The sequence below is a fragment of the Dama dama genome, chromosome X (assembly GCF_033118175.1).
Source record: "Dama dama isolate Ldn47 chromosome X, ASM3311817v1, whole genome shotgun sequence".
In the NCBI taxonomy this organism is placed as follows: domain Eukaryota; kingdom Metazoa; phylum Chordata; class Mammalia; order Artiodactyla; family Cervidae; genus Dama; species Dama dama.
Window position 1 is genome coordinate 12,367,699 of NC_083714.1, and position 13,424 is coordinate 12,381,122.

At 42.4% G+C, this 13,424-nt stretch overlaps 1 protein-coding gene across 3 annotated transcripts in view; it reads right to left on the minus strand.

Annotated features, from left to right (window-relative positions):
• COL4A6 (collagen type IV alpha 6 chain) overlaps positions 1-13,424 on the minus strand; it is a 320,391-nt gene that overhangs the window by 164,403 nt on the left and 142,564 nt on the right. For all 3 annotated transcript variants that reach the window (XM_061137217.1, XM_061137218.1, XM_061137216.1), the window contains exon 3: positions 13,219-13,302. In XM_061137217.1, coding sequence (XP_060993200.1) covers positions 13,219-13,302 — 84 coding nt within the window. The remainder of the gene's footprint in view (positions 1-13,218; positions 13,303-13,424) is intronic.

Below are 13,424 nucleotides of genomic sequence, written 5' to 3' on the forward strand. Positions count from 1 at the left end.
ACTGTTAGGCACGGTGGGACTCGCGGTATTTTTTTGCTGCTGAGCCTCTCTGAGTCTGTGTTTCTAAGGGTGCGTACCCTCGGGGTTTCTGAGGATCAATATTAATATCTATGTGGATCTACAGGTTTAGGTAGATTTCTAAATTCATGGAGTGTCTAAGTGGGTTTTAAGAATAATAAATGTTGCTCTATATGAACATGTGTGGCTTTTCTGTGTGTGTTCAGTTAATCATTCTTCAAGTGAATTGCAAAGGCTGTGTTTAACCCCTGGCTCCCTTCCCTTCCTGAGCTTTGTGAAGTTTAAGGCTCTGTTCTTACAGCACAGGGGCCCTGTCTGGGGTGCCTGTTTAGACCTGTCTCTTCCTTTTGTTTGCTTTCTTTTTGTCTCTCTCTGGGGAAATCTGGCTCCTGAAACCTGGTTACCCCTCATTCCATTCTGGGCCCCACAGCCTGTTTCTCCCCAGCTCCCTGGTTTACTCATAGCTTTACTGGCATTCCCCCAGCAACATATGAAGGGGGCTGCAACCACTGAGTGGTGTCAGATCCAAGAGGAACCCAACTAAAGCAGTGGAATGCCAAGTCACTCCAATTACTTGAACTAGCAAAGACATGTACAGGGACAGAGACCATGGTTTCTTTGATATGGCTCATAAACAAACATATACATTAATCTCCCTGGGGTCTAAAGGAATGAACATCTTTTCCTTTGGCTTTTCGAAAATTAAGGAGTAAAACTTAACCATCCAAAAACTGTAAAAGCTGTCATTTGACTGTAAGCAAAATCAATTGCTAAGTCCACAGAGCCTGCTAACGTCCCAACTGGTAATTCAGGAAAAGGGCACCATTCTAAGGCATTCTGTAGATTCCTCTGCTGACCAAGCTTTAAGATCTGTCTTCTATGAACCAATGACTTCTCTCTTTCATGATTCTTCAAACTCTACCATTCACTCATAACTCCCGCAATGAAATGTATCAAGTAGGAAACAGAAGCTCTTTCAGAACCCACTGAGCAGGCCTTTCTTGCTGGGCATCATAGTAACTGTTGGAGCTTTTAGCATCTGATGAAGAGAAGCATCATACAGTCGTTTCTGTAATCAAAATAGGGTCATTTCAGTGCTGCTGATTCCACTTGGTTTGGGGATGAGTTTTTCTCAGTCGGGAATAGCAGGGACTAATCAATGGAGATATTGGTTTCCAAGGAGTTAGATGAATATGGTGGAAAGGAACTAGTACCATCTTTCAGTTAATTAAAAAGATAAAAAGGTGATGTGTGTGTGTGTGCGCTAAGTCGCTTCGATCGTGTCCGACTCTTCACGACCCCATGGACTGTAGCCCGCAGGTTCCTCAGTCCATGGGATTCTCCAGGCAAGAGTACTGGAGTGGGTTGCTGTGCCCTACCTGGGAAGCCCCAAAGGTGAAGGTGATACCTTCACCTAAAATGAAGACAAGCCCTTGTCATCGAATCTCTCCTTGAATGTGTATGTGTCTTTTTTTTTTTTTTTTTTTCATTCATGGAAAATTTTATTTATTTATTTTTTATTATTATTATTTTTTTTTCCAGTGGGTTTTGTCATACATTGATATGAATCAGCCATGGATTTACATGTATTCCCAATCCCGATCCCCCCTCCCACCTCCCTCTCCACCCGATTCCTCTGGGTCTTCCCAGTGCACCAGGCCGGAGCACTTGTCTCGTGCATCCCACCTGGGCTGGTGATCTGTTTCACCATAGATAGCATACATGCTGTTCTTGTGTATGTGTCTTTGTGTGTGTATTCAAGATTGCAGAGAATCATTTAAAGAAAGATAGGATCTGAGCAGCAGGAAATGCAAAGTTTCCACTCTATTGTGCTAGGGGACTTGCGACATGCCTCATAAGCTCTAAAAATAGACAGCATTCTATCTGCCTATCCTGTCTCTAACTCTAAGCCATTCTGCACAGCCCCCACCACATTTATCTTCCTAAAGAAACATTTTTGTCATGATAATTTAAAAGAAGAGTTTGCTTAAATTCAGTCCCATCCATACCAATACCTCTTTCTGAGGACTTGTGTTCTGCCATTCAGACTTTCAATCAGATGGTGTAGTGCTGCGTAATTAAGGGCTATTGCTAGCTGGTGTGTGTGTGTGTGTGTGTGTGTGTGTGTAGTCTCATGTCTGGTACTTGTAATATGTCTATATTCTCCAGAGTGTTTCCTTAAAAGTTTGTCAATAGGCTTGAACCTGATGCAACACAATGAGAAAAATAAAACATAGAACATAGTCTAGAACCTCTACCTCTGTAAGTAAAGGTGGTCATTAAATAATTGGCCATCTGCTTTATTTGTTAAAATAAAAGCTCTTTTGAAAAGATGATAGCAAGGCAAATTTCTGCAAAGCAATGCACATTCTTTCCCATCGACTTCTATAGCTTAGAAGAGATGCCATGCAATTAATTTTGTTAAACATTCTTGGAAGACTTCCATTAATGCAAGTTTTCTCAGAAAAGACACTATATTATTTCCTTGACATAGAGTTGGTTGTTTCATCTATACACATTTCTAACTCCACTGCAGAGAATTTCTATACAGTGAGTGGCCTGCAGAAAGGGACAGGTCTGTATCAGAGCTGTAAAAATTTATGTAATGCCTCAGAAGACTTGTAATCACAGATGAAAACCAGGCTTTCCTTATGCATGGATTTCAGTTCTTGTAACTTTTAAAAGACTGAGATACTAGGAAAACATTTAAAAACTCAGACAAGGATATAAACAGATGCTATACATGCGGTCAGGGGTTATTTCTCACGAGGTGGGGGCAGGATGATAGATTTGTTGATATCAGGTCTATATCTCTTTGGCAGATTTTCTCCACTACAACTATTCTACCATTCATAACAATCCGACCATGATGAGCTCAGCTGATTACGGCCATGAAATTAAGAGGACATTTGACATGGTAGAAAGAACACTGAGCAGGGGGGATAGAATAATTGATTCAAATCTCTGCTACGCTACTCTCAAGGGACCTTGGGAAAGTCTCTTCACCTCTCTGAAATGGCTTCTTCCAAAAGCCTTCATATTTAAAGAGAGGGAAAGAGCATTCATGTGCATGCTGGGAAAGCCTTTTATAAACTATGATATGCCACTTGGGGCTTGGATCCAGTCTTGCAGGTTTGAGATTTTATCATCTTAAAATTTCTTTGCTGTCTCACTTCTCCCAACTCCTGACATTCCCAGTTCTTTATTTTCTGTACAGTTGTTAAGGTGAGGCTCTAAAGTTGGTTGTACGGCTATCTTCCTGGTTGCATGCTTTGCAGTTAAAAAAATATAGCATGCTTTATATGTGTACACACTATATTATTAGTAATTATATAAATTATATACACGTCCTATTCTGCATATATGTATATATGCACACACATATATATTATGAGACACACACAATAAATAGAAAATGAGATAAAGATGAAATATATGACATGTCAAATGTCTTATTAATTGTGATGGCTTCATTATATTATTAGCTAATATTTCAAGGCACCATATGCACTTAGGGCAAGATCTTTCATTACTGACAATGGGCATAAATCCGTATTTCATGTAGTCTTTTTGATTATCCCTGAATTACTTTTTTGCTGACTTCTTGTCACATATGATTAGGTTGTCATGGGTTTTCCCTCACAGTGAGGCTGATGGAAAAATTCATTCGAGGAGTAAGAGAAATGTGAGCACTGCCATTTTCATGTTCTTACATTATTGGCATTACCTTCAATACATGGCTTATTTGCAGGCATCTTCTTAAGCCACTTGCCCATTTTGTGAGGGTTAATGTAGTTAGACAGTATAATCTAGAAATCCGCTTAACTGGACCCAAGGAGATAGCAATATCTCTGGTATACATTCAGGAAAAAAAAAAGTAAGGGGCCCAGGGTCAACCCTTCTACCTGTGGGCTCCCATTCTTCCTTCAGAATACCTTACAAAGCATACGTAACAGAGGGTACCAGTGGCAATATGTGTATTACATATTTGAAAGGCTGAATAGTAGTGATAATAATAGCTAATACTTAGACAGCTCTCAGTGTACTACACACTGTTTTAAGTACTTTACATAAATTAAATCATTTAAATCCAAATCTTAATTTCTTTCTGGACATTTTCAATTTAAATGGAAATAGAAATCATAATATTTTCTTTTATGCTGATTTTACAGTGGACTGATTGTGCCCACCTCCCCTTCCCTCACCCCCCCAATTCTGGAGACCACTGATCCACATTTTGAGATTTAGAATCTCTGGAGAAGTGCAACGCCTCTGTAAAGTACATCTCAGCCTCTCTTTCCCATCTCCTGCTGCTGTCATGCCTGCTCCAAGAGAAGAAAAAACTGGGACTGGTGACACAGGAAGCAAGCCCAGGCCACTGAAAGCAGAGGGAAGTAACTGAGGGGAGGAGGCCATGCTAGGGAAAATGAGAATGAGTGATGGAGCGCTAGCGATGCTAGAGCCAGAGGGAGAGAAGCCAGGAAGGAGAAAGAAGGCAGTTAGAGACCAGAAAACAGCAAGAAGAGGAGAGAGGGTTACAGTAGGTCCATTACATATGAACCTTCATGTTGTGAACTTTCAAAAATGCAAACATGCTTTTGAACTCTGTGGGAGAAGGTGAGGGTGGGATGTTTCGAAAGAACAGCATGTATATTATCTATGGTGAAACAGATCACCAGCCCAGGTGGGATGCCTGAGACAAGTGCTCGGGCCTGGTGCACTGGGAAGACCCAGAGGAATCGGGTGGAGAGGGAGGTGGGAGGGGGGATCGGGACGGGGGATGCGTGTAACTCTATGGCTGATTCATACCAATGTATGACAAAAGCCACTGAAATGTTGTGAAGTAATTAGCCTCCAACTAATAAAAAAGATAAAAAAAATGCAAACATGCGACACATCAACATCAGGTGTGAGTGAAATTGCAGCTTGCCCTCTGTCTCCTATTGCTGACAATCCTTCAGCTCTACCATCTCCCACCTCCTCTCCGTCCTCTAGTCAGCAACTCTTCTTACCTGTTCACTCGATGCCAGCCCCTGTGCTGTACTACTGTACTTCTCAAGGTACTGTACTGTAGGATTAAAAATGTTTTCTTTATTTTTATGTTTATCTGTTTTTCATGTATTATTTGGGTGAAAAGTATAATTAACCTACGACAGCACAGCACTACATAACCAATTGTATTCTTTGGGTACCTAGGCTAACTCTGTTGGATTTAAGAACAAATTGGACTTACAACGCACTCTTGGAATGGAACTTGCTTGTGTGTAGGGGACTTCCTGTATATGGCTGGGGAGGGAAGAGGAAGGCAGACCCTAGGAGGAGAGACCATGTCACACATCGGTGGGCAAGATGCTCACCCATGTCTTGATATCCAGTGTCTCTGACATATGGCTGAACAGGGCAGCACAAGGAAACTGAGGAAGTCCCTAAAGATTTGTGCACACTGCTCCTCCCCAGGTATTCAGGACAAGCTTGCCTCCTCTTATCGGGGAAGCCTATGCAACAGATTCAAGCAATGCAAAGATACAGCCATGCTTAACATAAGGAGTGGGTCTCTAAAGCTAGACTTGCAAGCTGGCCAGGGAGGGAAGATATCAAGGTGGGGAGGGTGTGTGTGGCAAGGCGACATCCCTGTGAGTCTCTTCATATCACACCAGCCAGATAGCCAAGGAGGAGAGCACAGTGCATTCCTGCAGGGCAGCAACTTCAGCTGTTAGGCGCTTCCAGCATCAGAACTAAAAAGCCACGGCAAGTGATTTCCATCTGAGGCAGTTGCCAAGACACCCCTCCAGAAGGTAAAACACTGTCAAACATGGCCCTCCATATCTCACTGCAACACTAGAAAGTGCGATAAGACACTTTAGGGGCAAGGAACTGTCACAGTACAGTAACACAGGGTCTGACTTGGATCATCAGAGCGGGTGGGTTCTTTGGGATCACCCCGCCCAAACCCTCACTTATTGATGGTTAAACTGGGACCCTGAGAGGGGGAAGCACCAGCCTAATGTCATCCAGTTGGCAGAGCTCAGGCCTGGCACTGTTTCTGGGTATCTAAAGCAGTGCCCTTGACTCCACAGCTGTGTATTTATCTCCTCCTCCAGCTCCTTGGCTCCTCTCTAACAGAAGCCTCCCTCACTAGTACAGATAATATATTCCAGAAATCCCATACTGTCCCTGTGTGATCAAAGAGAGGATTAAGATAACCACAAACATCTGCTGGGCTACGACTGCATCTTGACTCAGGGCAGAGACACTGACTTTTAACATTATCATCAATTATCCTTGACCTAAATAACTATATTTAAAATACACAGGGATCTTTGTTTTTTTTTTTAACCTCCCTCCCCTACCTTTAAACACCCAGTGGCTACTTCCCTGCACAGACACTTTCCCGTTCACCCCACAAGGAAGAGCAAGGGCAAGTGAAGACCATCAACCATAAGGCTACGAGGCTGTAAGCAAAAGGTTTGTTGGAGAGAAGGGTGAAAGCAATGTCAAAAAGAAAGTTTGCAATTATCTTTTACTCACAATTATTCATGAAGAGGTCCTCACCTTGGAAAAAGAATGAATTGCTGGTAGTTAAACAACAGCATTTTGCCAAGTCTCTGACATTGCTAGACACTGAGAAAGAAGCAATCAGGCAGAAGAAGAGGTCAAGGTCAAAAACCCAGAGGAGTTAGGTAGAGCAGAATCCCAAAGCAAGCTATGGGAACCAGAGTGTGAGAAAGAGCTGCAATTCTTACAGTGAACAGGACTGAGAAGAGCTATGGAAATGACTGCCCTGGCTCTCTGCCTTCTTTTAGCAGAATGGATTCTTCCCTAGAAGAGACTCTCATCTACTTCATAGCAACTTAAGAGCTAATTCAGATGAGCAAGGCTGGAACCATACCCAAACAAACTGGCTAGTTGGTTGGTCAGACCTTTGTGAAACAGTTTGTAAGTGCCTACTGCCCCTGTAGAGTCTAAGGACACCAAGTCTTTGCCCTTAAGGACTTCATAAAGATAATGGAAAGCAGACAAATCATTAGATTGCTGCAGTTCAGGATGAGAAGAGTGGATAACCATTAATCATGGAGAGCTTCTCAGGAGGTGAAGTCTGTGTTCAGTTTCAAAGGATGGGTAGATAGAAGCAAGTCAGCAGAGAAAAGATAGAGAGAGTAGAAGCACATACAAAAAGGAATGACATGTAAAGGGAGTGGTGGGTATAAAACCTGAAGCACATTAAATAACACAGCAGGTATTGTGAACTGTAAATAGTCCATTTTTGTGTATGGTTTTGTCTTGTTTCTTTTTCTGAAGAGGGAGGCTCCTTGTGATGAAAGAGAATGTTGGAGAGAAGTCAAGGGCCTGCCATGGAGGACTTGATAAGCCTGCTAGAGTTAAGATTTTATTGTGAGATCTATGGGGAGCCATTGAGAGATTTTAAGCAAGATTTTCATGATCATATTTATGTTTTGGAAAGATGACAGGAGAGTAGCAAATGGATGGGAAACAGTGGGACTGGAGGATGGGAGAGCAGTCTGGAGGCCATGAAGGGAACTCAGGCAAGAATCTATACAGCTCTGGATTGAAGAAATAGGTATGAAGAAATGTGGATGGATTTTCTGAGCTTTCTTTAGAAAGATAAATAGATGGGATTTGATGATGAAATGGAGGTGATTGTGGGGGAAAGAAAGAGAAGATAAGAATGATTCTGGGATTTCCAGCCTGAGCAATGAATGGAGTACTTGGTGGGGCCATGCACTGAGATGGGGAAGAAATAGGTAGGACTTAGGAAGTATCATGTCTGGTGGGGGTTACTGGTTGAATTCTGTGTGATACATGTTTATGGTGCCAGTGAAACTCTAAGCAGAGATATCCAGCAAGAAACTGGCAGTGCTCACCTGAAGCTATGGAGAAAGGTCTGAGCTAGAACTAGAGACTGAATATCTATCATTGTATGGGTGGTAGCTGAAATCCCTGGAGAAGGGAATGGCAACCCATTCCAGTATTCTTACCTGGAGAATCCCCATGGACAGAGGAGCCTGGTGGGCTACAGTCCATGGGGTCGCAAAGAGTCGGACATGACTGAGTGACTAACACTTTCACTTTTCCTGGGAGAGAGCTACAGTGAGAAGGGAAATAGGATGAGGATAGAACCCTGGGGAATTCCAGTCGGAATAGGGAGAGTAAAGCATGATGGCATCCAAGGGCACAGAGCATTTCAGGAAAGAAGGAGGTGTCTCGTGCAGCAGAGAAGTCAAAGAAGGTAAGAATGAAAAACGTCCATTGTTTTTGGCAATAGGCAGGTTAGTGGTGACCAGCGTGAGCAGTGAGGCCAACCTGTACAGGGGTGAGGAGTCAGTGGGCAATGAAGGCAAGATTCCTGAGCGCAAGTAACTGGAACAAGGTCTGGCCACCCCAGGAGGTCATGCGCGTGAATTGCTGTCGCTTTGGACCCACAGAGGTTAAGGACCACGGTGTCTGTGGTAGTAGTGAGTCAGGGCATGGGTGTGGGGGAGGGCACCCAGCGAGAAGGGAAAGATGTGCACAGCAATGCCCTGATTCAGGAAAAAAAAAATGAAACGGCCTCTCGGTAGCCATGGCACCAGTCAGCTGACACAGGGAACGCCAGCTGTTTGCAGGAGGAAAGTAAATTTAAGGGCTGGTGGTGAATGCATCTGAGCTCTGGAATTCATGGGAAACACACTTCATGCCAAAGAAGCAGCATGATGCAAGCCAGAGATAAAGAATTAAGAAACCTGGGCTGTTTCATGTGAAACTCAGGCTAGCCGTATCAGCTCTCTAGCTAGGACACAGCTTCCCAGGCCATAAAAGTGGGGCCAACAGCCCTTATCTGGGGGGCATCCAAACATTTCCCAGGGTTTGAGATTTTGTGCAATAATGCACCCTTAGGTGGCACGGATAAGCAGGAGCTCCCCACGCTGTATGCAAACACCAGAACACTGTTAAAATGGAAAACTCTGAAATGTTAGTAAGGAATAGTAGGCTCAGAACAAAACCAGCAGTCCTGCCTGCTCCCAACTCAGAAAACACACTGGTGGAGTATAATGCAGGGACAGCTTTCAAATCCAGGGGGGAAAAAAGGGCAAGGGATGGAAATGCCAACCTACAATGATTTGATCAATCCAATGGCAGAAGAAAAAAAAAATACTAGGGAGGAGAACAACTCAAAAGAATGTTTCTTTCATATCATATGACACCCCTTATATGTGGAATCTAAAAAGGAATGATACAAATGAACTTACAAAACAGAAAGAGACTCACAGACTTACAAAATGAACTTAAGGTTGCTTGGGAGAAGGGATAGTTAGGGAGTTTGGGATGGACATGTACACAGTGCTATATATAAAATGGATAACCAACAAGGACCTACTGTACAGTACAGGGAACTCTGCTCAATGTTATGTGGCAGCCTGGATGGGAGGGGAGTTTGGGGAAGAATGGATACATGTGTATGTATGGAGGAATCCCTTTACTGTTCACCTGAAACTATCACAACATTGTTAATTGGCTATACCCCAATACAAAATAAAAAGTTTTTAAAAATTAAAATATGGAAAAAAAAGAATGTTTCTTCCAGATAAAAACACTTACCCCCAAGAAAGAAAGCTGGAAGTCAAAGATTAAATCCAAATTTAAATGTCCAGGGGAGATGGGGAGAACATTTTTATGTAACATTACTAGGCATGTCATTTTTAACTTTGCCATTTTAGGGACCTCCTTGGTGGTCCAGTGGTTAAGACTCTGTGCTTCCACCACAGGGGGCATGGGTTTGATATTTGGTCAGGGAACTAAGATCCTGCACAGCCAAAAAGAAAAAAAAGTTGCCATTCTCCTAAACTAGGATGATTTAGCCACCGACAGGCTAGTGACCTTGGACAAGTCACTTAATAGCTTATTTGTTGCATACAGATTATGATACAGACCCTGAGAAAAAGATGCGTTGGAAAGCACAAAGTGGCGCAGCAACGTTGGGCAAGAACTTTTTCCAGGTAGGGCATACCTTCGAGAAATCAGTTTGAGATGACTTAAGCCCCAAAGAGTTGGATCCTAGTCGCACAGGAGTGCTAGGGGTTGTGTAAATGTCTTACTCAGTTCAAGAGGCCTTTGGCAAAGAAAAAATACACACTGTCCAGCAAGCTATGTACTTAATGTCTCCCCAAGGCAGGAGGCAGGCCCACCAAGGGCTGTGGCATATCTCAGGGGTGACCCAGCGTTCCGTTCCACTCCCAACCCACAGAGCTTGAGAGGAACAGCTTGAAATCCAAATGAGGCCCTCTTCTTGGCTAAGGAAAACAGTCTCAAATCTTTCTGACATCTGCACAAAAGGGGTACTGAGGGGCTGCCCTGCAGGGTCAACGGTTCTGGGGCCAGTTTAAACAATCCTGCTTGCCCCTGGGAACGCAGGAGGGTAGGGAGGATGAGTAAAAAGACCTGGCTGCTCGGGCAGCTTCAAGCACCCGTGTGCTCTGGATCGGCCCCACATGCGCTGGGCTCTTGGTCTCCTTGGGAAATAGGACATCCATGCTCTTGACTCAAGAAATACAGTTTGGTTTGGTTCACGAACCTCGACAAACATTCCCAGAAACTTCAGGCTTTCACAAACAAACTTTTAGGAACATATTTGACTGTGTGGATATTGAGTCTTTTAAATATTGAAGAAAAAAATCTATGCGATGATATTCTATTTTTCTCCATCCCATGCCCCTTCAACCACTCATGTTTTCAAAGGAGAAGCCAGATTAGGGCCCCAGATGTTTGGAATCCAGATGAGAGCTCCTCACAGAGGAAATCCACTGCCTTCCATCTTCAAAGATCAAAATCTCAGCCAGGGGTGAAACAATGAGGTCATCAGAAGCATGTTCGCCTGGTGTAGGACTGACCTCTGTTCAGAATATACAAGAATTTCTACTTTTAAATTCTCCCCAACCCCACAAACAGTTCAGAACTATTTCTCAGTTTCTCAGGGTCCGAGCAACTTCCTACCCCCCACAATCCATCAGGAAATGCCCTTCTGTGTCAAACTTCAAATCTCATCTGCTTCCACGTGAGCCATTTTTATTTGCTGTATCTTTTTGGGGGGTAAAATAAATCCATAAGAATCACCCCTTAGGAAAATAGGGAGAGGATATGTCCAGGAAATTCACATAAGAGATACAAACATGCAATGAATATGTGAAAAGATGCTTAAGCTTATCTATAGTCTGGGAATTGGAATGATTTTCACCCATATTAGCAAAAATGTCAAGTGCTGGCAAGGGTACACAAACTTGGGCACTCTTGAACAACAATGCTGATGGGAGTGTAAATAAATTAGAATAGATAATCTGTGGGGTACTTGTAGCTTTGAAAATTCAAAATGCCCATTGCCCTTATATCTAGTAATTCTGATCCTTTATATCTATACTAAAAATGAGTACAAGGAGGCCTGTTCATGGATTTCCACTGCAGCACTTTCATTTTTTAAAATAGCAGAAATTTGGTAACAATAAGTGTTCACCAAAAGGGTAATGGCTAAATTAAACTGCGGGGTAGAGGGAAAAGATCTTAAGGACATGTCATTTGACCAAACAAACAAACAAAAAAGGCACAGAATATACATGTACTGTTATATTTTGGAGAAAAACAGAAAATGAAACTATTGTGTTAGCCAAAAAATTCATTCTAGTTTTCCCATAAGATCATATAAGGAAAACTTGAATGAACTTGTTGGCCAACCCAATATTTTTATACATATTCATACATACCTTTGATCACATACAGGAAAGACCAGAAAGACAATTGTGGGACTGTGAAAACATCAAGGGAGATGTTTGCTTTGTCTGTGTTGCTTGCTGTTGTTTAAGAACGTATTCACATATTTGTTGTAGAATTACTATTTTTTTTCCAAAGTGTTCCCTGATTGTAGATCAGAGGCAAGAATATGGGTCTCAGTGGCTAGAGTGAACAAGACTTCCCTGGGAGACAGCAGTGGGTAAAGTAAATAGGCGGGAAATCAAAAGACCCAGGTAATAGTCTGAATCTGTCATCAATTTGCTATGTGACCCTGGGAAGTCATCTTCCTTCTCAGAGTATATTTCCTCTATACAAACTGTGGTTAAGATGAGAAGCTCATGAAGATATCTTTCCTTTCTGATATTTTATGATTCTCTAAGTCTGTGCCTTTAATATATAATAGGTCTGGCCCCTTTTGATTTAGAGATGGTTTTTTATACTTTTCCTTCAAATTCTGGCAGAGTTTGACATTTCACTTTCCTGCAAATGGAAGATAATGAACGAGGAGGTGGAGCGGTCACTCTGTTCTCCATTCAGCTGTTTTTGAGGGTTTGGTTGACCTATTAATGCTACCTTTCTTTGACAGTGTAAGCGCTTAGGCTTGTTTGAGTGTGATGAGAGTGCAGATACAATGCTGGAAGTCGGAAGATCTGAATTCTACCGGGTGGCCATAAATTCAGAAAACATATTAATAGATTGGATTTTATTGTTTTGTAGATTGAATCCCCTTGAATCCTTTGGCTGAGTTATACTGAAGGTGCAGGTTTATTCAGTGCAAATCAAAAATACAAGTCATCCAGGGCAATACACACATATGCATAAAGGATTGATAGAAATGCTGTGTCAAGGCACTGTGCTCATTGCAATCTGCACAACAATTTGAACTGGGCATGGCTGTTAAAGGACAATGTATTGAATAAATCATGTAATGTTATGAAACATGTCATAGATCATTCTTTATGTATAATCACCTCTATTTTTAGACTTTATGGCTACCCTATACCCTTGATTTTGGATGAATCACATCCTAGTCTGGAGATAACAATCAGACCACTTGTTCCCCAGAGTGGTAGGGAAGGACCAAGTGGACATAAATGAGCTATGGAAATTTACATGTATCTACAAACATATCGTAATCTGCACAACCTAATTGCCTTTTGGAAACACTCCAGATGAAACCTGGAGGAAACCTTGGCATTGAGTCAATGAAAGAAACCTCTTCCCGGTCCTTCAGAGACTGACTGATCTAGTTCTGTCTATCATTCGTTTGCAAAGCTCCTTCCAGCTGGTCCTCATCACTTTGCTTGCTCCATGAGGTCACAAGAGTAAATTCTAAGCAGTTTAATTCTAAAGAAAACATACACACTTCAGAAATCGGCTCCTGTGACTATTTGTCTTTCAACAATGAAAGCAACAACTTACTCTGGCTCCTTTCTCAGGAGAGCACTTACAGCCCCCATTGCAGTCTTGGCCCCCACATGGCTTCCCATAGGGCTTCTTCTCTCCCTATTAAAAAGAAAATAGAAAAAAAGTTAGTGCACCACGTAAAGTAAGAAGCAATGCTGCCCAGGGAGCATAATCCGTGGCCACACTCCTACTAACCAAATAAATCAGAGCAGCTTAATCAT